The sequence below is a fragment of the Petaurus breviceps genome, unplaced genomic scaffold (genome assembly GCF_028583685.1).
Source record: "Petaurus breviceps papuanus isolate PSGF00001 unplaced genomic scaffold, PetGlider_PUasm1.0 419, whole genome shotgun sequence".
Lineage (NCBI taxonomy): Eukaryota > Metazoa > Chordata > Mammalia > Diprotodontia > Petauridae > Petaurus > Petaurus breviceps.
The window spans coordinates 11,889,279-11,913,747 of NW_027186324.1; the positions used below are offsets into that span (position 1 = coordinate 11,889,279).

At 40.3% G+C, this 24,469-nt stretch overlaps 2 protein-coding genes across 2 annotated transcripts in view; one reads left to right on the forward strand and one right to left on the reverse strand.

Annotated features, from left to right (window-relative positions):
* CDKL5 (cyclin dependent kinase like 5) overlaps positions 1-20,484 on the forward strand; it is a 237,455-nt gene extending 216,971 nt beyond the window's left edge. Inside the window, exons 17-18 of the mRNA XM_069100715.1 lie at positions 11,449-11,568; positions 13,513-20,484. Coding sequence (XP_068956816.1) covers positions 11,449-11,568; positions 13,513-13,905 — 513 coding nt within the window. The 3' untranslated portion in view covers positions 13,906-20,484. The remainder of the gene's footprint in view (positions 1-11,448; positions 11,569-13,512) is intronic.
* A 3,054-nt stretch (positions 20,485-23,538) lies between these two features.
* RS1 (retinoschisin 1) overlaps positions 23,539-24,469 on the reverse strand; it is a 24,908-nt gene continuing 23,977 nt past the window's right edge. The window contains exon 5 of the mRNA XM_069100502.1: positions 23,539-24,285. Coding sequence (XP_068956603.1) covers positions 24,133-24,285 — 153 coding nt within the window. The 3' untranslated portion in view covers positions 23,539-24,132. The remainder of the gene's footprint in view (positions 24,286-24,469) is intronic.

Here is a 24,469-nt window from a genome sequence, read left to right on the forward strand (position 1 = left end):
ACTAGAAAATTTATTAAGATACCAAAAGACTGAGTCCCAAAACCGGAAAGTGAAAGCCATCAGAGTAGTTATGATATTGGCACAGGTAGATAAAGTAGAAAGCACCCACATTTTCAAGCCTTTAAAACAGAACAGGCTACCTCAGGCAAAGGTCCTCCTCTCCCCACTCACAGCAACCACCCAGCGTCCTGGAAGAGCGCTCCCAGCAGCTCCGGCCCCTGGCAGTCCTCAGCAGGAGTCCTTAGCAGAAAGTCCTGCTCCCAGCAGCTCCGGCCCCTGGCAGTGCTCAGCAGGGTTCGTAACTCAAAAAAAAAAAAAAAAAGGCAACCACCGCCAACCGCCAACCACAGGACCATTAGCTTGGCTTTTCACTTTCTCTTTCTCTGCTATGTCAGCACGTCCATGGGGCATGGGAGATATTTAAATCCCATAACCCTTACATTCGGCCCAAGATCTTTCATGTCCCTTACTTGGCAAAAATACAGTAGGAATAACTGGTGTCAACAAAATTTCACAACAATATAACAAGAATAGTACACAATAAACACAAAAAACCATATTTTAGAGTGGGGCTTGAGCACAAGCCCATCATTCAATGTAAGGGTTATGGGATTTAAAGATCTCCCATGCCCCATGGACGTGCTGACATAGCAGAGCAAGAGAAAGTGAAAAGCCGAGCTAACGGTCCTGCGGTTGGCAGTTGGCGGCGGTTGCCTTTTTTTTTTTTTTTTGAGTTAGGACTCCTGCTGAGGACTGCCAGGGGCCGGAGCTGCTGGGAGCGCTCTTCCAGGACGCTGGGTGGTTGCTGTGAGTGGGGAGAGGAGGACCTTTGCCTGAGGTAGCCTGTTCTGTTTTAAAGGCTTGAAAATGTGGGTGCTTTCTACTTTATCTACCTGTGCCAATATCATAACTACTCTGATGGCTTTCACTTTCTGGTTTTGGGACTCAGTCTTTTGGTATCTTAATAAATTTTCTAGTTTATTTCCCCAAATGGCAAACCTGATGTATTTTGTGATGGATAATTATATCAGCATATTTGTAATCTCTATAGGCATTGTGAATATGGCATTGCTGATACAACCATCCAGTCAGAGAGATAAAGGGTACTGGTGATGTGTGAGGACCAGAGTTGATTGGATCTCACAGGATGATGAGGTACACAGTGATGAGGTTCCTGGGGGCATGATGGAGAAATCCAGAGCAGTGAAGCAGGCGGGAAATGAAGAGATGACCAAAAGACCCCGGTCAAGTGGATAAGCTTCAAGGATAAGGGCAGCAGTATTTGGGTCTTTGATTTTGGATCCTTGGTAGGTGGGAGGAACTTTGATTGTGCTTTCTTGATGGATGCAAATATTTTGATTGATAGATTGAGACTGGGCATGGGAGTAGGAAGAGGATTTTCTTAAGGAAAGATACTGTAGAATGAAACCCATGCTGAAACTCAAGCTTGTAAAAGATTTGTAGATAGATCTCCAAGAGGGTCAGAGAAATCTGGAGAGAACTGAGCACTGGCTAATGGCTTGAGAACAGACTTTGGTTTCCAAAATATGAATCCTTCCTGTTGCCACTTCTCCTGCCCCTGGAGCTACACAACTTCACAGACACAGAGGAGAGACAAAAGCAAGCCTCTTGTCCCCAGAGCTGAGAGTAGCCCCAGCAGCGATACAATAGCAGGACTTCCGCGGCCAAGCTGTGGAGAGGCAGCGGTTGGACCTTTGAGTGTCAGAGATGATTATGGGTAGGGTGATCATGTAGCCCCAGAAGAGAGAACAAGATGACTGCAAAGGCTGCAGTGGTTGGGGGCAGAGTGATGAGAGTCCTGAGCCTCATCCTCCTGAAGGAAGGGCAAGAGAAAGGAGGGAAGTTCGTGGCTAACGCCAGAACCTTGGAGAAAACAGGAACAAATTTGTGAGCTAGAGGAATAAATAACCTGGAATGGAGCCACAGTGCGGGGAAGTAAACCTGGCTCTTATCTGTGACTGACTGCATCTGAAATTGTTAACTTGACTCTTTGCTTGAGATTTGGAGGAGGAGAGTAGGGATAGGGTAGAGTTCTTTTCTCTGTCATTTCTAGAGAAAGACCTGGGTAGGCTACAAGCCAACTGAAGACTTTTTGAATTCTCCCATTACTTATCTGACCATTCCTTCTCCGTATCTTTTGCCATATCAACCATGTCTCATTCGCTAACTGTTGGTATTCTCCAAGGCTCTGGCCTTGGTCCCTCTTCTGTTTTCTTTCTTTGTGACTTGATCAGCTCCCATGGGTTCAGTTATCATATCTATGCAAATGACTCCCAGATCTATGTAGTCAACTCTAACCTCTCTTCAGAGTTACTGTCACCTATCTCAAGCTGCCTCTTACACATCTCATAATGGCTTCCTGTAGCCACCTCAAACTCAACACATCTACAACAGATCTCATTATTCCCTCTTAGCCCATTCACCTATAGGAACAATCCTATTTCTGCCGAAATCATCACCATCCTTGCAGCTGCCCAGGTTCACAGCCTCAGTTATCTTCAACTCCTAACTCCCCCGTATCCCACATTACAATCAGTTTCCAAATCTTACTGATTCTGTATACATTCTCGGAGATGTATTCATCTCATCATTCATCAGAGATGTCCCATTCTCTGCATTCATACAGTCAACACTCCAATCCAGGCCCTCATCATCTCTTGACGGGACTGTTGCATTGGCCCCCTAATTGATTTCCCAGCCTCAAGTCTCTCTCCTATCCATTCTCTATGCATCTGCCAAAATAATATTCTTTTAAAAAATTTTTTTTCAAAGTAATATTCTTAAAGTACAGGTCTGAGTATGTTACTTACCTATTACGGTGATTTCCCTGTTACCACTAGTATTAAATATAAATTCCTCTAACATTTAGATCCCTTCGCAGGCTGTCCCTATCCTGTATTTCCCCCATCCTCACTTTCCTGTGCCTAGAATGCAATCCTTAGTTTTCTTCCAAACTGAGCTCCGATGCCATCTCCTCCATACACAGCTTCACAGCCTTTCCTGATTCCTCTCCTGGCTCCAGAAATAGCAGCAAGAACAGCAGTCTGTAAGAAGCAGGGCAGTTTGATGAAGCAGTGCGAGTTCTTGACTTGAAGTCAGGGTACAACTGGGTTTCAGTCCCAGTCTGTGTGACCCTAATGAAGTCACTTAACCTCACTGAAGCTTAGTTTCCTTTTCTGTAAAAGAGGGAGAGTAATACCTTTCTTGGTGAAAGAGGCACAAAAAATACCGAGGAAAATAACACCATAAAAAAACAGAATTATTCTAATGGTAGAAGAGGCACAAAAATTCACTGGAGGAAAGAAGTCCTTAAAAAACAATATAGGTTAAAGGGAAAAGGAAGTAGAAATTCACTGAGGAAAAGAAATTAAACAGAATAGGTCAAATGGAAAAGAAAGTACAGAAATTTACTGAAGAAAAGAATTCCTTAGAAAGCAAAATTGACCAAATGGAAAAAGAGGAATAAAAACTCCCTGAAGCAGATAGTTTCTCAAAAATTAGAATTGGACAAGTGGAAGCTAATGACTCCACGAGACATCAACAAACAATAAAACAAAGTAAAAAGAATGAAAAAAAAATAGAAGAAAACATGAAATATCTTATTGGAAAAACAACTGATTTGGAAAATAGATCAAGGAGAGATAATTTAAGAATTATTGGACTACCTAAAGCCATAATCAAATAAAGAGCCTAGACATCATATTTCAAGAAAATATCGAGGAAAACTGCCCTGATATCATTAGATCCAGAGGGTAAGATAGAAATAGAAAGAATCTACCAATAACCTCCTAAAAGATATCCCAAAATGAAAACTCCCTAGAATATATAACCAAATTCCAGAGCTCCCAAGTCAAAGAGAAAATGCTTCAAGCAGTCAGAAAGAAACATTTCAAATATTGTGGAACCCAATAGTCAGGGTCACACAATATTTAGCAGCTTCCATGTTAAATGAGAAGAGATCTTAGAATATAATATTCTGGAAGGCAAAGGAGCATAGATGAGAGCCAAGAGTCACTGATCCAACAAAACAGAGGGTAATCCTTCAGGGGAAATAATGGATATTTAATGAAATAGAGGACTTTCAAGTATTCCTGATGGAAAGGCCAAATCTGAATAGAAAATGTGATATTCATACAGAAGGCTCGAGAGAAGCATAAAAAGGTAAACATGAAAGAGTCAACATAGGGCACTCAGTCAGGCATATGGTGAAAGGACACATGGAGCTCCTAAGAGCTTGTATTGTTATTTAATGTTAAATGTGAAAAAGAGCTTATAGAAACAGAGGGCATGGATGTGTGTTCATTATGTTAGAAAGATCTCAAAAAAAGTGAAGGGGTGAGAAAGAGGGATGCACCTGGGAGAAGGAGGAAAGGAGGGGTAAAATGGGGGGGAGAGGAGAAATTCTCCCATAGAAGAGGTTTTCAAGGAAAAGCTTTTACAGTAGAAGGGAAAATGGTGTGGGATGGCAGGCAATGCTTGGACCTCACTCTCACTGAAATTGGTTCAAAGAAGGAAGACTACATATACGCACTCAGTTGTGCATAGAAATAAATATACCCCAGTCGGTAAATAGGAGGGTAAGGGCATCAGAGGAGGGGGGAGGAGAGTTGATGACAAAGGGGAGGACAGATTAAGGTAAGAGTCAGAAGCAAACAGACTTTTGAGGAAGGACAGAAAAGAGAGAAGAAGCAGCAGACAATAATGGGATGGAGGGAAATGCATAGTTAATAATTGTAACTGAATGTGAATGGGAAGAGTTCACCCATAAAACAGAAGGGGATGGCAGAAAGTATTAGAAATGTATTTGAAACCAGATTCTAACAGTATGTTTTTTACAAGAGACATGCTTGAAACAGAAAGACACATAGAAAGTTAAAATAAAGGTCTGGGGCAAAATTTAATACACTTCAGATGAAGTAAAAAAGGTAGAAGTAGCAATCATGATCTCAGACAAAGCAAAAGCAAAAATCTAATTAAAAGGGGTAATCAGGGAGGCTACATTTTGCTAAAAGATACCATAGACAATAATGTAAAAAAAATTTTTTTTTTTTGCTTTTTGGAAGGGGGGAGGTCAGGGCAATTGGGGTTAAGTGACTTGCCCAAGGCCACACGGCTAGTAAGTGTTAAATGTCTGAGGTCGGATTTGAACTCAGGTCTTCCTGACTCCAGGGCTGGTGCTCTATTCACTGTGTCACCTAGCCACATCAAACATTCTGATCAAAAATTTTTACAGCAAATTTCTCTCATTTCTCAAATACATATTGAGTATAGAATTGGGTAAAAGCAATTCCCCAGTTAATAAATGATCAAAGGATATGAACAGTCAGTTTTCAGAAGAAGAGATAAAAGCTATAGGGAAAAAAATGCTCTAAGTCACTATTTATTAGAGAAATGCAAGTTAAAATAACTCTAAGGTACGCCTCACACTTATCAGAAAAGACAGATGCTGGAGAGGACGAGGGTAAAAATAGGAGCAGTAATGAATTGTTGGTCGGGTTGTGAGCTGGTCCAGCCATTCTGGAAAACAATTTGAAACTAGGCCTAAAGGGCTGTAAAATTGTACATGCCCTTTGACCCGGCTATATCACTACCAGCTATGTATCACAAAGAGATCAAAGAAAACAAAGCACCTACATGTACAGAAATATTTATAGCAGCTCTTTTTGTGGTGGCAAAGAATTGGAATTGAAGGGATGCTTATCATTTGGGGAATGGAGGAATAAGTTATGGCATGTCATTGTATTGGAGTACTAATGACAAGGGGGTTGGTTTCAGAAAAAAGCATGGCAAGACATGATATAAAGTGAAGTGAGAAGAATCAGGAGACCATTGTGTACGGTAACACTGGCGTTGTAATTATGATCAACTATGAAAGACTTGGCTATTCTGATTAATACAAATCCAAAGGAGGAGTCATGATGGAAAAAATTCTACCCAGCCCCATGGAGAGAATTGATGAATTCTGAGTGCATACTGAAGTATAATTTTCTCACTTTCTTTTTCTTGTTTTTTTTTAAATATGAGTAATATAGAAATATATTTTGTATGATTTCACATGTATAATTGATATTGTATTGCTTGCCTTATCGGTGGGTGGGGGAAGAGGTGGGAAGGAGGGAGAGAATTTGGGATTCAAAATTTAAAAAGAAAAGAATTTTTAAAATAAATAATAAATGTTTAAAAAGCAGTTTTAAATGAAGAAAACGAGTGAAAGTGAGAGATTTCCAGAATGTCTTGTTCATGGAACAGGCAAGAGGCTAGTGTCACTGGATCATAGAGTACATGTTAGGGAGTGAGACATAAGAAGGCTGGAGAGATAGGAGGGGCTCTGAATACCGAGTGCAGCATTACCATGTTAACAGTATACATATTTACATATATACATATTGTATGTCTGTATGTAACATGCTTGGACCTGGGCTTTAAGAACATCGCAGGTGTGGGGCAGTGAATAGAGCCCCAGCCCTGGAGTCAGGAGGACCTGAGTTCAAATCCGGCCTCACTTACTAACCATGTGACCTTGGGCAAGTCACTTAACCCCAATTGTCCTGCCTTCCCTCCTCCAAAAAGAAAAAAATCACTGGTGGATGAATGGAGGATGGATTGGAGTAGGGAGAGGCTTCAGATCCACCAGCTGCTATTGCAGTAGTCCAGGAGTGAGGTAATAAGGACCTGCCCCAGAGTGATGGCAGTGTCAGGGGAGAGAAGAGAGGCATATTTGAGAGATGTTGCAAAAGCAAAATCCGCTGGCTTTGGGACAGGTTGGGCGTGGAGGGCATGGGGGATGAGAGATAGTGAAAAATACAAGGAGACTCCTAGAAACTGAGAGTGTAACATTGCCCTCTACAGTGACAGGGAAGTGAGAAGGGCTTGGGGAAAAATAAGTGGATTCTGTTTTAGGCATCATGAGTGTAAAATGTCTACTGGATACCTAGTCTAAGGTGTCTAAAAAGCAGTTGGAAATGTGATGCTGGTGGTCAGCAGAGTTTGAGGCAGAATAGGTAGATTTGAGAATCATCAGTATAAAGATGATGGTGATCTCCCGATCACCAAGTGAAGTAACATAGAGAGAGAAGACAACAGGGCAAAGGGAACTGAGGAATGGTCAGGTAAGAGGAGATCCACAAGAGAATGGTGCCCCCAAAACAGGGAGGGACACAGGGAGAGAATGAATGAATGAGAGTATAAATACGAATCAAGAAGCGGGTGATCACCAGTGTTAAAGTCAAGGAGAATTAGAATTGAGAAAAGGCCATTAGATTTGGCAACTAAGAGATCATTAGTAACATTATTAGAAAGAACAGCTTCAGTGGAATGAGAGCATAGTGTAAAGGGTTAAGAAGAGAGGGAGAGAGGGGCAGTGAGTAAGAGCACCAGCATGGCGTCAGGAGACCCGGGATCGGTGCTGGCCTCAGATACTCGGCACCCACACAGAAGAACTGGCCGTGTGACCTTGGGCAAGTCACTTAACCCCAACTGCCCTACCTTTTTCCCTCCAAAAAGCAAAAAAAAAAAAAAAAGAATTTTATTTAGAAAGAAGGTGGGAGCATGTGTGGGGTAATCAAAAGAAAGTATCATACACTGAGGAATTGTATATATCTAGTGTGCCATGTTCCACTTTTGACATTTGGGGTCGTGTATTTTTTTTAGTGATAGCCTATAATTATCTGTTTCATTTCCACAGGCATATAGTAAGTTTCGGGTGAGTAGAATGTATTTTACCAGACAATGAAATATGAAGATCATGAGATCATTGCTTTAGAGCAGGAAAGGGCCTTAGCTGTCATCTAGCCCAGTCCCTCATTTTATAGTGACTTACTCGAGGTTGTACAGGTAGCAAGGAACAGGTACATCAAATTCAGTGCTGTTTTCATTGTAATATACATGGGCCTGTCCTCAAAGAGAATACCATTTAGCTCAAGAAATGATATATACAATAAAATGCAAAATAGAAGATGGTTGATTGTATTAGGTCATTTTAGTATTCAGGATCTGATTCAGATAGCAAGTCTCTGATTAGCATTTATATTAAAGAGACAACCAGCCTTCTTTGCTTGTTTTTCATGAGTAATTTGGCATTTTCTTTAAGTTTTGTAATATCAATTCATTTATTTTTGTTGATTCCATTTGAATTTTTTAAATTTAATTGTAAAACATACCTGTAAAAAGCTTAGCTCCTTAACAAACAGCATGACTTAGAAGGCTTAGGAGACTGAACAGTCTACTTGGAGTCACAAGACCTTGGTCTGGATTCGCATAAAATACTTCCTTGATGCCTCACGCTGGGCAAATCACTTAACTTCCTCATGTATTAAATGGGGGTTGATAATGCACTAAATTCCTCATAGGATTGTTGAAAGATGCTCAGCAAGTCTTATAATGTTGCATACATGTTGTGAGGTGTTATTATTAGTGCTAATAATAATCTCGCATTCAAAATTTTGTGTTTTAAACTTTTATTTATTTAGTCTGCTTCTGTGTTTTTGTTGGGTAGGAAACTACATGTTTAAAAACTCTTTAGAAACCAATGAAGAACAGCCATCAATGTAAACTTTTTAAATTTTCTCAGTGAATTGAAAGCATAGGCAACTTTGCCCATAGTCCCACAGATAATATGTTTGAGAGGCAGGGCTTGAAACCGGGTCTTTCTGACTCTGCTACATCAGTCTGCCTCTTTTTTCCAAATTCATTTTAAAAAATATTTGATATTGCTCTTCTGGTTTACTGACCAAATTAAATAGGATATTTATGCTGAAGCAAAATTTCCATAGGCTACTTGAATTAGCCTGTTAAATTATAGTCAGTCAAATCATTGTCAGTAAGTATTTATTGACTCGCCTGCTGTGTGTGAGGCATCATTAGGAGTGCTGAGGTTACAAAGAAAGACAGTTCCTGTTCCCAAGCAGCCCATGAGCTAATCTGTTCTTAAGTCAGGTATTGACTCTACTAAGAAACGCAAATGGGCATCATTAGGCTCCTTGGCTTTAAAGATTCCTGGAAGCAAAAACTACTAGAATCCAGAATAAAGCACATTTTCCCCACTAGGGACAGTGCACAAAATTCAAGCAGATGAAGGTGTTGATGCACCACATAGACTGGTTATAGAATGCTTTAGACCACTTGTGTTTTTTGTATCTTCTTTTTGCACATTCAGTAATACAAGGGACATCAATGGGGTGTATGTGCGTGCGTGCGTGTGTGTTTGTGTGTGTGATACACAGGTCAATATGCCACCTATAGTTTAAATGTGAAACTCTCTGTGATCGTCTTAGCTTCATTTGCAAGCTCAAAGATGCCCGCGCTGCCCTTTCACACATTCTTCTAAGTGTGATGATGGAGATATTCCAAAGAAAGTGCAGCCCTGCATCAAGCTGGAAACTACTTTTAGACATGTGGCTTCAGTTGCGTAGAGAGAAAATGTTCACCAGACCCTCCTGGCATATTCTAATGTTTTGTCATTATATACTGGTGATTTATTATCTTGACTAATTAGAATATTTGGCTTTAAATATTGTTTTTAAAAATAAAGGACTAGGGGAAATACAGACTCCTGAATTGGGCCAGGAATTTTTCCACTAGGTAAATATTTATAGGCATAAAAAGGGAAATGACTTACTCATTATTAGTAAATGGTATGTATTTTCTAGATGATATTTTTCTGTTTAAATATACTATAGTATATCTTTTTTTTAACCCATTTTGCCAATTTGATTGTTTCTAAGTGTTGCATTTTTATCTTTTAAGGAGGTTCAGAAAAAGGTCAAGTTTGTCTATAACTATATAAAAGCAGTTCTTTTACAGTAATCATATTTTTCCTACTGAATACAAATTTTATAAACTTATTGGATATCTAATCTGGAGGCTCCTCTTACTGCTTTATGTTGCCAATATTCTTTACATGATTAGAAAAGGTTCCTTAATACCCTGAACTTCCATTATAGACATCCTTGTTCACAACAGAAATAAAATTGATCTTGTCTTGAAAGCAAATGTGAGAATAATGACATTTACCATTAACATTAAAATATATTACACAAATACTTTTGCACAAATGCTTTCAAAGACAGGGTCGTTTTGCATAAAGCACTATTTTTGCAATTAGTTTATTTGTATCTTATGTTACAGACAGACTCCACCAACGGGGAGAATCCAAGCATCAAGAAATCTCTCTTTCCTCTTTTTAATTCAAAGAATCCTTTAAAGCATAGTTCTTCTTTGAAAAAGCTTCCTGTAGTCACTCTGCCTATGGTATCCATTTCTAAGTACAGTAGCACTGAAACCTGCTCCAGTAAACTTGTTTTACTGATGACAACAGCATGTCTTTTATTTTCATGGGGCCATATTCTCTTTGTGCTAGTTAAGTATTTTGAGCCAGTTCCATAAATTCACTGGATCCAAATTATTGAGCATGTGGGCATGCGTGTAATACGGAGGCTGAAGCTTAAATCTAAAGATTTTCAAAAAGCAGTATGAAAACAAGTTGGTGAGACGGCATCCCCAAGGCCACTTATCTCCTTTGGGAAGTTAGGTCAGTATTCCCAGTCAATGACTATCTGGGGACGCCTGGACACCGTCTCTGAAGGCGTGGTTGGCAGACGTTTATTGCCCTAAAATGGAGTTTAACGACTAAAACGGAGGAGAATTGAGGGCTTTCGGCGGTCCTGCCCTCCTCTGCTAGCATGCTCCAGCTGTTTCCAGTGACCCACTTTTAGTGCCAGGGCATTTCCTCTGAATGTGACATTGGTCATTCTCCATTTGTGGAATTGTCAAGAAAAACAAGTGTTAGTTTTTTGGAATTAGTGAAACGAATCTCCAGTCTCTTCATTGTCCTCATGATTCCCCCTGGGGAATACTCGGACCAGCACTTGCTGGGGTACGGTTCTCTCCCACTTGGGCAGTCAAAACAGCCCAAAGTCTATTCGTCTTCCTTCCTGAAATTCCTACCAGGCCAATGTTTTGGTTTTATTGAACTGGTTCATAACCTAACTACAGTATGGAATGCTATTGAATGAGGATAATAGTGTCATTTTTCGTGTAGATTGATGTAACTGCTCTCTCTTACAGTGACTAAACTAACAGCATGGGAATGCTTTAAGGGTAGAGGTTTTAACAAAGCTGCATGACATCTGCTAGTTTTTCCTTATGGAGGGGTAGCTGTGTTTAAGAGGGCAGTCTCATTTAAGTAGTGAGCACAGTCATATAAAAGTAAACACAGACACACACATATATATATATATGTTCATATCTATACATATATATATACACACACACACACACACATACACGCACACACATTGCAGTAATATTTTGGGTTTTAGTTTTGGATTGTTGGGGTTTATTTTTTTAGGGGGAGGGAGCTCCTTAGGAATGATCTGTATAACTCGATACATTAGAATGAGTTAAATCTCCTCCTATATTCCTTTGTAGGTGCCCAATACAGATGGTCAGGATCTGCTGGCATTACAGAAAGCCATTCATTCGACTAATCACCAAAGCAGCCGGCCGAAGGAGTGGCGTCCTGAGAAGATCTCAGATCTTCAAGTTCATGTAAGTGAATGATGCCCACATATCGTGATGTGCTACTTCGGGGAATGGTTTACAGTCTTACCGTGTGTGTCAAGGTGCCAGAGTTGGGCAGGGCTACCCCAATATGGAAGCAGCAGTGTCACAGTTTGATAAAGAATCTCTGTCTATCAGCAGGCGGTTTTCAAGTGAATTAAATCCAAGTTATCAGCAACCATATGAAAAAATGCTCTAACTTATTAATAACAAGAGTAATACAAATTAAAGCATCTCTGAGGATCCCCCCCACACCCATTAGACTGGCAAGGAAACTAAAAGGAAAATGGTCATTGTAGGAGGACCCACAGCAAAGCAGATAAAGCAACACACTCTTGGCGAGTCTGTCAATTGGTCCAGCCATCAAGCAAAGCAGCTTCTTTCCGTGCCGCACAAGTCCCTAAATTCTGCATATTTTGATGTAGTTGTACTGTCACAGTTGTAGATCTTTACCTCCAGAGAGACCAAAGAAAAACTGAAAGGACTTACATGTTTAAAAATAGAGCAGCTCTTTTTGACATAGTAAAGAACTGGAGACTAAAATGGTGCCCATCAGTTGGGGAATGAGTGAGCAAATGATGGTAAAGTAATGTCCTTGAATATTACTGCATTATATAATAATAATCAATAACTAAAGAGACTATTTCAGAGAATCCCAAGAAGACTTGTGAATTGACATGGAGTGAAATGAGCAGAACCAGGAGAACAATTTATTCAGTAAGAATATCTTTTTTAAAACACCTTTGAAAGATTTTAAGAACTTAAGACAATACCGTGACCAACCATGATTCCAGAGGGCAAATGGTGGAGCATGCTACTACCCACCCCGACAGAGGGGGATAGAGTCAAGATGCAGAATAATACGTAGATTTTTGGAAATACCCAGTTTTGACTGTTCATATTTGTTTCAAGCATTTTGTTTTGTTTTCCATGGTGGGAGAAAGTGCTAGTAGAAAGAGGAGGGTTGGGGATAGGATAGCTTTTCCTCCCACCTCCCGGCAAAAAAAAAGAAGAGAAACCTTAAAAACAGAGGATCATTGAAGCATTTTCTTTAAAAATGCATAGAAGAGATCAGAAGGAAGGCCAGCAAGAATCCCAGGCAAGCAGGAAAGCTTTGACATTTGCTTGTTCAGTTTATCATATATTTCAAAAGAAAAGCAAGCTGTATCCAATAGAAGGTCTCTGTTTTATGTACAGCCCTCCCTTTCTCTTTTACTATGTATATGAAAATGCCCATTTTATTTGATGTTTGTTAAACTCAGAATAAAAAACAGAATGGATAGATAAATGCCAGAGTTCTTGGCAAACTCCATGAGATGTTGGTGGGCATGTTTCTTTTCAACAAAGTGTCTACTCTGCTGCAGGCGCTCTCATAGACACTGAGGATGTATTCAGAAGTGAAAAAACCCTTGTTCTCAAGGAGTGTAGAGTGTGTGTGTGTGTGTGTGTGTGTGTGTGTGTGTGTGCACGTGCGTGCGTGCGTGCACACGTGTGGGGGGGGGGGCTAGGGAGGGAGGTAGTAGAACATACACAGATATGTACCAACCAAGCTCCCAAAAGGGGTTGTCGACTCCATTCTGGAAGCTGAGGAAGACCCTGCATTAATTTATTTTGCCTTTAGCTTTTTCTAATTTGATTTCCTTTGTTTTTTAAACATTGTCAGATTTTGTGGAGTCACGGTTCAAGCCAATTGTTAAAGACTAGGATAAAGATTTCTCTTTTTTTTTTAATGGAACTGTTATGAAATTGTTAGAAGAAGAGTGAGAGCTTGGACCTGCAGCCTTTAGTTGCATGTGCATCCTTCTAATGGATCTGCAAAAGAAGAACCATGCCTTTCATGACCCCTTTTAACACTAGGGTAGTTGTGCGGCTGAGTTGCTTCCCAGCTTTGGAATGTCCAGCAGATCATACACCCGGTTCTCTTTCTTTCAGAGTCAGCCATTAAAATCACTCCGTAAGCTGTTACATCTCTCTTCCGCCTCAAACCATCCCACTTCCTCGGATCCCCGCTTTCAGGCCTTACCAAGTCAGCAAGCCAAAAGTTCCTTTTCGGAAGTGCGGATTCACCCCATGAGCCAAGCCTCCAGCAGCAGCAGCAGCAGCAATGTCCGAGCGGAGGCCACTCCAAAGGCCAGGCCGACGCTTCAGCTGCCGGGTCAGATAGACCCGGGCTGGCACGTATCCCCTGTGAGCAGGAGTGCTAATGAGGGGCCTTCCTACTCTGAACAGCTGGGTTCTAAGAGCGGGCCAAATGGGCACACATATAACAGAACAAATAGATCACGGATGCCAAATTTGAATGATTTAAAAGAGACAGCCTTGTAATTATGCTTCAGGGGATGGGGGGGGGGGGGCCGGGCCCCGGGGGAGGGGGGGGGGGAAGAAGGAATGGGGGAAGACAGGACCAGGGGTGCTAAGGCAGCATTTTCAGCCTTATGAAGGTGTGCAATATTGTATGTGTGGGGCTGCATTGTTGAGCACCACATTAATCGTCAGGGATCATATAGTAAATGAGCTGAATTATTGCTGGCCAGTTACCAGAAGTCTCCCTTGATGATAGAGTTCAGGAAGAAGTTGCCTGGTTCTCTCCCCCTGCTTCCCGCCCCCTCCCCCCTTATGTTCCTGCTTTAGTGTGCTCCCTCATGGAGCTGGGAAGCTGAAGCATGCCTTGGCACTTCCAGGGATGGGAAAATTAAGTGTCTCAACCTACGTCCTTACCACATACTTTCTGCCTAGTTGATACGTGGGATCTATGTAATCCAAGCCTATCCCTTTCTGTCAGGGGTCAGAAGTTGAATTGTATGTCTTAAATTCGTTTTTTTTTTTTTACTTCCATATTTGATAGGTTTGTAACATTTATTTATGATTAACTAATATTGTACTGTTAGAATCATAACTTTTATGTTACAATATAAAGTTATTTTGAGCTGTTTGAAACATTGTGAAACAGTGCGACAGCTAAGTAGTTTCTATAAAAACTGAACAGTAACATTTATATATTGCATCAGGAGTATTCTATATATAAATATATATATATATGGTAAAGACCTGTCTGTTTTATAAATATCTCCATTTAAAGAAAGTATTGTTATGACACTATCTGCCATATTTTTATACATTTGTGATATAAAGTGCAGTATTATACTTCTAATAAAAGGGAGTTACATTGTGGCCATTTGTGACTGTAACAGTAGGAATCCAGCTCACCTGTAAGAGTATAGCCCTCCAGGCATGATCAGTAGCAGCAGAGTGTGTGCCACCTATTTCTAACCCTGCTAGAAGGAAAAAAAAAAGCAAAGCATGAGGGACTGCCCATCAAGCTGCATTGTAAGGAAGACTTCAGGCTGTTTTTTCAGTCCATGCATGATTAGCTGCCCTTTGTGTCTGGTATCACTTACATTTCTTGGTACAGAGAAAGTGTCCCTTAAAAACCACGACTAAAAACAGACGCTCTTCTGTGGAATATTAGGGGGTACAGACCAAAGAAATCCAACGTGATGTGTAAATGGAGTTTCAACGTTGTGAATTTACGTAAGATAGACGGCGAATCATGGCAAGTCAGGCTTATGCTTAGGTGTATTATTTGTTTGTACTGTTTCGGGTGACTAGACAGTGCATTCATGTAGTATTCTGATTTAAAATGCTGCTGTACTTTTTGGGTTGCTGTTTTTGAATATATTTTAAGGCTTCAGAAGCAGTGAAATCTAGTTGTAGAGAAAGTTGTCACATACCCCATTTTCCTCTGGGGTCTCATTAGACTGCCATTTCCAGTAAGGTTACCATTGACACTGACTTCAGGGACTTTTCCAAATATCCTAGAATATGGTGGTGTTTAAGTATAACAAATAGAGTGTCAGGACAATACCACTTTTTCTTACCATTAATCTCCCTTCACTCTCCAGTTGCTCACAGATGTCATTGAGGCCTTTGACCCTTGTGTGACAATAGCCAGTGATTGTGCTTTATGTGTATTTTGTCCTGCCGCACCTAAACACATCCACCTGTCCACGGTCCTCAGTTTTGGAAGTACCCAGTTGGCAATTGTTTTGAAGATATCCCGAGGGGTTGTGAGGACACACACACACACACACACACACACACACACACACACACATATTCCCACCTCCAAGGTTCACTTTTTAAGAGAAGACAGTCTGTTTGTCTCCTGCCTACCCCACAAAGCTTGCGGCTTTGTCAGGGTTTGTTCCCACCAGAGTTCTGAGCGCATCAGATCCCAAATCAGCTCTGACAGATGAAAGATGTGATAAACTGAACTGCTGTGGCCACAGTTTTCTTTAGAATTTTGAAAAACAGGAAACTCTAATGATTATGCAGAATGCAGAAAAAGAGACTATTTCTCCGCAGACTCTCTGAAATGTTAGATTGCGTGTGTATTGTCTTCTTATTTATATTATGATTTCATGTGAATAGACTACATGTAGAACTCATTGGTGCTTTTTATTTCATTTTCAATAAATATATTGGACACTAAAGAAAAACTTAAGGTGGGTGTGATATTATCATTGAAGCTATTTGGTTTAAATCCATTAACCATCTAGCAAGCTCTGCTTTTTGTTTATTTTTTAATTTCTTTCTCCAGTTCAGGACATTTCAGCTGGCCCTGCATTGTCTTGAAGGGAATTTTTCCGTTAGAACTACTCAGTCTTATGTGAGAGTTGAAAACCTAACGGCATTTATCCGAGTCCCTGTGACCCTGGAAGCCTGCGTGTTCAGCACTGGCAGTGTGGCTGCAACGCTTCCCACCACCTTCCTTCGATGTTAGTCAACCCATTTTCAACATAGAAGGAATTGTGGGAGTACCTTTGGCACTTGGATTGGGGAGGGAGCCATTTCCCGTTCACCCATACTTTATACTACCAGAGTCTCATATATGGCAGCATTTATGTTGATTGTTTTCTGAAGCAGGGTCTTAAGTTGTCAAAGCAATCAATCTTCCGACTGCAGGTAATAGGTGACTAAAAATACTTGTGATATATTTCTAGGTCTGAACCAGAAACCAGGTACACTCTTCACAGCACTTTGGGAGATCTTTAGCCTCTCTCCTCATCTGTGAAGTTTTTCATTGATCCTAGATGTGATCTCTAAATGGAATCGACGGCTTACGATTTCCTCCCTACTCCTAGAAGGGGATAGTCAGGATTTGTCACACACCTGGCTAGTTTCAGACATGAGCTGGAGACTGGCGTTTGGTCTTTCTCTCAGAAACTTCCTGCCGGGTCAACAGTGACCTGCCATTCCTGCAAAAAAATATTCTAGAGAGGGAGCTACAGAAGTTGGTTAGTTAGATGTGTGATGGAGAGTGTGTGCCAATCCATACACTAATTAAATAACATGGACCTTCTAAGAGTGAACTGACTTAAGGCTTAAAGGGAACACTTAGGCTTGTCTGTAAATAAACTAAGCTGTCTAGATCAATTGAAGTTTCAAGTCACTGATAAAATTTCCAGAATTACCCTTCATATTAGGGAAGATAAGTTCTGAGGCACTTATGGAATCCTTTCTCTTGTCCACCTTCATTTTTGACCACCATTACCATTTTCTTTGTGAGAGGCTCAGATTTTTCCTTCAGTCTCTCAGATCTTTGAGGCTTGTACCAAGTGTTATTGGCTAGCACTTGGAGCCTGAGAGCGTAGCAGGGCATTTACAGAGTGTGCTGTCTGGTGTTCCCAAGCCCCTTGGTCCAGCTCACAGACTGGGTTTGCCAAGCTGACCCTCATCCCCAAGTTATGGAACTGAGAACATGAGTTGAAGGGGCTAGCTGTCTTTCCAGGTGACTTTAGATAAAGCCTCTGCTCTTACTACTCAGTTCTGTTTTCTGCCTGTTGAAGGGTAGGGGTGTATGTTGGGAGGGATGAACCAAAGTGACCTCCGAGATACTTTAGGCTTGATATTTCAGGTTCACTCTTCCAGAAAGCTTTCCATGCAGCCAGCTGATAGGAGAGCAAACAGCAACTTGGAAGTTTGGGTTGATTTGTATCTCCTGCTATGAGGGACCTGTAGATTTTAGCAAAAATTTACAGAGCACAGTGGTCTTGGTTATTCATGCTGCTGGCTAATTATAAAAGAAAAATACGTCATATGCCATGAAGACTTGGAACCTAAAGTGCACTGGTGGTGTCTTTATTTTAGAAGTATTTGTGCCTATATTTGTCATGGTGAAGTCGTTGTGAAATGCTCTAGGGCCTAACTCCTTGCAGTCTTAACAAATATTCTGAGCTCAGAGTTCTCCTGGTTAGTTTATAGTAACAAATATAATGGGAAAATATATGTCATGGTAATACAAACTCAAGGTAGTCAATTCAGTATCTTCATAACCTGAAAACAAGTGGTTTCTTCTAGGGGGAAAAAAAGGTTTCTCATTCTTTCTGCTTAACATTGCTTATTTAATATCATAGTATCTACTGTGCTGTTCTTTAAAAAAAAAATCCTCCAACCATGTATAGATTGTTCCAGTTACAATTTTTTTAAAAAATGAAGTAAGAATTATTTTCAGGTTTTGGGAAAGATCTCATTTTAGCCATCAGAATTCTGCTGGTAACCATATACCAGGACCTTAAAGGAAGAGAGAATGGCAGCTTTCTCTGATCTGTTCCTGTAACTCTAATGCAATAAAATCCATATATTCTCCTGGTCCAGGTATGCTTTCCTGAGACTGCTTGATTTTATATGTGGAGGGCCATCATCTCCAGCATGGGGGAGTGTTTAACATCATTACTGAATGACACAAAGACTCACACTCCTTTATGACATGAGAACATTACATAGTAGACATGATGATGAGCCTCCATGTACCAGATGATTTCCATGTGTATTCACACCTTTTTTCTGCATGAGAGCAAAGGGAGCTCTTCTGTGATAGGAACTTTTCTCTGATGTAAAAGAAAGGAAGGTGGAGGCTGCTGTGGGACTGTTTCTACAGCTCTCATGCCTGAGGATGCGTAGTTAGTTTATTTTAAGAGTGTCCCCTTTTTCAGTGGGAGTCCTAGAAATCCTGGTGCTGACTTTCCAAGAAAGTTTTGGTCCAGAAATGATGGGCAAATACCAGGTTATACCTGGGTCACTTGTCTTTGTAGGTATAGCCAAGAGGCAGCAGAAAGGGGAGGTAGTACATTGAATTTGTGCTTGTTATTCAGTGCTCTTATGGACTATAATGTGACCCTACAGGTCATGGGCTCATGGACACGCATGGAATGACAACCAGCCGCTACATAAATACCTTTTCTCCAAAGCTCTTTATCGTCCTATGAGATACTGAAGCTGATCATGAGATTAATTTCTGATGTCTGTTTAGTTTTCATGAGACAGTTTACTTGTGTATTTGCTATAGAATTTAAAATGTCATCAAAATGTGGCTTTTTTTTCCCATAGATTTACTAATAAGGTTTGGGATTTTTGTTTTATTTGCTGGAAAAGATTTACTACTTTAGATTTTCAGGGCTAATAGAACTGAGCTGTATTAACATGATACTGTAGTCATTTCTGTGTGGGAGGAGCCCCGCCTGGCAGTTTCTGCAGGGTTTGGGCTCCTTTCTCTTTAGCCCCATTTGGGCCTTGAGTCAATGTAAGGTCATCATCTTGAACCTGAAAATCAATTTCTTTGTGGTATTCAGATTTAAAGTTGCCTTGTTTGCTTCTATTCCAACACAGTGCATCCCGGAGAAAGAGGCCTTATGTTTTCCTCCATCTGCCTATTTGTTGTATCTACAGACCGTTGTATTAAGATTTCCTCAGGACTTCCTTTGGTTTAAGTTCATCACACTTCGTCAGGAAGTTGTGACTAGTTTCATTTTAGCAGAAGGACCAGCTTGTCACGGTGCTTTGCTTCCTTTCAGATAAAAAGAGCCTTAGGAACACAAAAGGCAGGTGAGGTGGTGTTTGTAAACATAAAGGATGCTTTTTGTCTGGCTTACCAGAGGGTCCAGCTTGTCAAATCTATCAGATCACAAGAACAGAGACAATGTTCGCTTCTGCAGAATAAAGCTCTCCAGTGTAAAGTTAGAAGATACACAAAAAGATGGATAGCAGAGTTTTCCTCTGTTTTAACATAGTTTCCATTAAAGATGTTAAATCCCTTGTGGTCAGTTTGTTATAATTCTCTTCCCTTGGCCTTTTTTTAATTGTATTGAGGGGGAGGGGGATCAGTTCTTAATTTTAGTTGAGTCAGGCTGGTTGATGGAATGAAGGAATTCTTCACCTGTAAATTTGGATTATATGGAACAAGCAAACCCAACTAAACAGTCATCCAAAAATACTGTCTCTCACAATTGCTTTATTCCATTGAAAGTTTCAGAATAGATCTTAGATATTGAGGAGAATTTCAGAACTTTTGCAGTTCCCAAAGGCAAGTAATATAATGTCTGTGGAGAATGATATGGCTCAGGGTGAACTTGAGAACTCAGTTGGTGGTTTTGTTTTTGACCAAACAAGATTAGGCTAAGCCAAAATGGTGTGATATAACATCCAAATTTATGGGTAAAGAATTACTAGAAATTCTTAAATGCACATATTTTATAATCACAACCATATCCTTTTTACTGTGGAAAGCAGGTGATGGGGTATTAATCTTTTTAATCCTTGAGTCCAAACTGACTTTAACATGTTGAATATTAAAATACTTCACAAGTTAATAAACCATTTGTAAAGTGTTTATAAAACTTTGTATCATGTGTTGGTACACCTTATCAAGTTTTTTCTGGCATGTATTCCATTCTAACTTCTGTAAAATTTCTATTGTTACTGTAAATATTATAAAAATATTTATCTCGTGGTAATCTTAATTATCAGCATGAAAATGGTTAATTTTTACTGAGCACAATGTATTTTTGAATGGACCTTCCAAAAATACGTCTTTAATAAAATGCAGATTTTGCACTAGAAAAACAATGTTGTCCAGACTGCTGTAACTCCATGCAAGCCGTCAGCATTGAATTCCTCCTTATGATAGCATGTGGCTTATTTTCATTGCTTCCTTGAAAAGTATTTCATTTGAATTCCAACCATTATTACAAATGAAAATGTGCCCTTGAAGGGGAAGTCAATTCAAGGGACAGAAATTAATCTCAGTGAATGCAAAAAATGTGATATTGGTGGTATTACTGTGTTTTCATTGTCAAAACAACTCCCCCTGTTCCAACCCGATGCCATCGCCAATACCAGAGAACTTCAGAGATGAGCAGAAGGTGACCCAGGGCAGCTCTGCTGTTCAGGATCTGTGCTTTCCTTCGCACCGGAAGTTCTTTCAGAGTTTGTTGCTTCTGCCCTCACTCACATGAGGGAGGAGGGCCAAGTGAAGATGAATCACGGCTGAGGATGTTTGTGCCTGTTTTTTGTTCATTGAAATAGCGGGATGGACACTGATCCTCTTAAATACGACAAAACAGATAAAATTATAGTCTAAACCCAATTCACCACAATATCCTCACTCCCAGTTCTCAGAATTAAAGATAATAGCTATATAGGTTTGAGAGAGGAAAGAAGTTCATTCAGAATAACTCCTGTTTGGTTTTGAAGCCAAATTATACGAAATAGTTCACTGAGTCTAATGTAGGAGATAGGCAATCTCCATGAAATGTAATTTGGTATGTGTAACAAGTTAATTAGACAGTTGTGTAATATTTTATATGTACTAGTTTATACTGACCGCACATGTTAATCAAAAACAGATTTTCCTATTGGCTCTTCACAAAGGTGTCTGCACAGGTTTCCGTGAGATTTCCGAAGGTGACTTAGCATATAGCCAAGAGGTAAGAGTGAAGAAGAAAGTAACGAATCAGAAAGGAAATGGTTGACATAAAGATCGACTCCGAGTGTTGTAGTTGCATTAAATTGCAGCTATTAGCACCATCACCTCAAATTTCACCTTTTCTTCTCAGATGCTTAAAGGATTTCACATTCTCTCATTCTGTTCTAGAAATGGAGGTGACAGACTGTTGTCTGAGAGTATTTTATTAAAAAAACAAGCTACTAACTATTCTGGAAATGTAACAAAAGTGGAACTTGAAACTCTGGGAAAGAATAGGATGGGAAGGACGTATTGGTGACCCCTAACTGGGCATCACAGCTAAAATAATAGCCCTCCTTTCTTTCCTTCCCCAATTATTTTTCTAAAACTTCATTACCCTCGAAAACTGCCCCCTGCTTGGTTTGCTTCAAGTCTCCCTTCAAGTTTCACAGGATTCAGGACCAGGAACTACACTGTGCTAATTAGGTGCATCCCTGCTGCATATGTAAAAACACATGCATAGGAATGGTAGAAGCCCTCCTGCTTCAGAATTTGCATAGGCTTTTGTGAACAATTTTATTGGGATAGCATAGGAGTACATTGGATGTGACCTTTCTCATTTAATAGCTAAATCTTTTTTTGTAAATTTAGATTTGGGATCAGATTAGCGTTCCTAAAAATGAAAGGAAACATGCTAACCTAAGATAGAGAGATGAGGTTTGTTTTTTTTAAGTAACTGTTTAAAATCAGTTTCTATGACAAAGAAGATGGAAAGAATTAGAAATTAAAATCATAAATATATTCTAATAGCTATATGTTCATATGCACATACATGTAGATTATATTTCAGTACTCAGACTCCAAATTTTATTACTTAAAAGTATATTTTAATTGTTTTAAAATTAATCTTATGATTGTGTTGTATTTAGATAAGCTAATATGCCATTATAAATTACTTTTAAAAGGCTTTTAAAAATTTCAGCACAATTTCCATTATTTTCTATTAAATCCCCAAATAGCTTGGAATTTTAACTACAAATAATAAAGTCAGGATCTTAGAACTGAAAGTAACCGTGGAGGCCCTCACCTAAGGTAGAAAACAAGCTCCATGCAAGTTATTGCGTGAATGCTTTGCCCTTGAACTCTCCTACCTAAGGTTTTTTTTTTTTATTTTTTCCTCACATGAAATTCTGAATTTGTCTCTGTGTCTGATGAAAAGGTTTCTCTGGTCTTTCTTCCACAAGATGAAGGGAGTTGGTTAAGTGATCTCTAAGACCTCTTTTCAGCCCTTAAAAAATTACTTAGGATTCTGTATCTCACAAAACATAAGTTTTGTCCATTGTGTTGTCTGGGATGGTGCACATTTGTCCAGTTGTACTAAAGCCAGAGATGGATTTCAGCAAGCCTCATTAACAGGAGACTGAAGTCTCTGACTGGAGAAGTCCTGACACCCAATTCAAATGAACAGCAGGGTGATGAGAAGACAGTTATAATAAATAAAGGGAAATTAGGCAGTGCAGTGTGCTGAGTGCTAGGCCTAAAATCAGAAAGACTCATCTTCCTGAGTTCAAATCTGGCCTCAAACATTTACCAGCTGTGTGACCCTGGCCATGTCACTTAACCCTGTTTCCCTCAGTTTGCTCATCTATAAAATGAGCTAGAGAAGGAAATTAGCAAGCCACTCTAGTATCTTTGCCAAGAAAATCCCAAAATGGGGTCATGGAGAGTCAGACGTAACTGAAAAATGACTGAACAAAAATGATATGAGATGAGTGTTCCTGATTCCAGGCTTGGCAGTCTATCCATTGTGCCACCTAGCTGCCCAATTAAAGGTCATGTGAAGTTAAAGTAGCATATAAAAAGCCACTTCTTACATGGGGGCAGATAGTTCACCTTGAACCAAGATTTTTTTGTCCCTGGTGAATCATAGTGTGAGTTACCAGCCTAGAAAAAAGGTCCTCATTTCCTGTGTGTCCTGGTTCTCAAAGCCCAATTCTTCCTGTAATTTTCTCAACTGCAGCCCTCCCAACCCTTCACGGGATCCCTTCTGTCTCCCCAGAGCAGAGCAGCAGACGAGTGGGTCGGTGATCTTGGGGTGATTCCCTGTGTAATAGAATGGAGCGAGCCCTTATTTGATCGATCTTCACTCAGGGAAGCCAAGCAAAAGACTGATGAGATTCACTGTGATGATCCGGAGCCAAGAAACAGGGCCAAAGCCTTTATTTCACAGAACCACAAGTACAAATGTGCCATTACTTACTGACACACGTGTCTACGCCATCTGATCACAGTCGGCACTCACCTAGGATGTGACTGCATGTGCTTTGAGACGTTAAATAGTGTTGGAGCACAGCTGAAAGAGCTGACTGGCAAGCCAGCACCATAACCCGAACTGACTTCACAACATTTTGCTGTGCTTTCATTGATTAGTTTATTAAGAGAAAGCCTCTACCTTCAGGGTGAATTATGACGCCTCTGGCATCATTCCTGTCCTCAGATTACCGACACCCAAGGGAAGATTTCGACAGATATCCTCAAGAAACTGGCTGTGGGGAAAGTGCTTTCCTCCACATTTTCGTAGGGCCCGGTTGTAGTAGACGATGTCTCATGAAATCTAAACACTTGTAAAATGTTGTGTCTTTGTGTTTACAGCTGAAAAGTTCCAAAAAAAACTTAGGCAAGGGGTTTTGAGGCAGTCGGAAAGGCTCTGCCAAATTCAGCATTTCTACCTAACAGGGCACTATTCATTTTTCTTCTGAAAGACCATTTTTGATCTGTCTAATCCTGTCCTACACTGCTTCTTTGCAACGCTAAACACATTTACTCATGCACTCCAACAGCTCCATCCTGATGGCGATCCGCACATGCCAGCCCAGGGGAATTAAACGGATGTAACGGGAAACAATGGGGGGCCTTAGCAGATTCTGGACAGACGACGTCCTGTCCGAGTTCCCGTAGAACACCTAAAAAGAGGGGGAGAAGCCAAATGGAGATTAATCACATAGCCACATCAAAGGAGAGGAAGAATGGTCTGGGCCTGGAGGTGGTTTGAGTTTGTGTCCCTCTGTCCCTTCCTCTCTCCTTCCCTCCCTCTCTCCTTCCCTCCCTCTCTCCTTCCTTCCCTCCCTTCCTCCCTTCCTTCCTTCC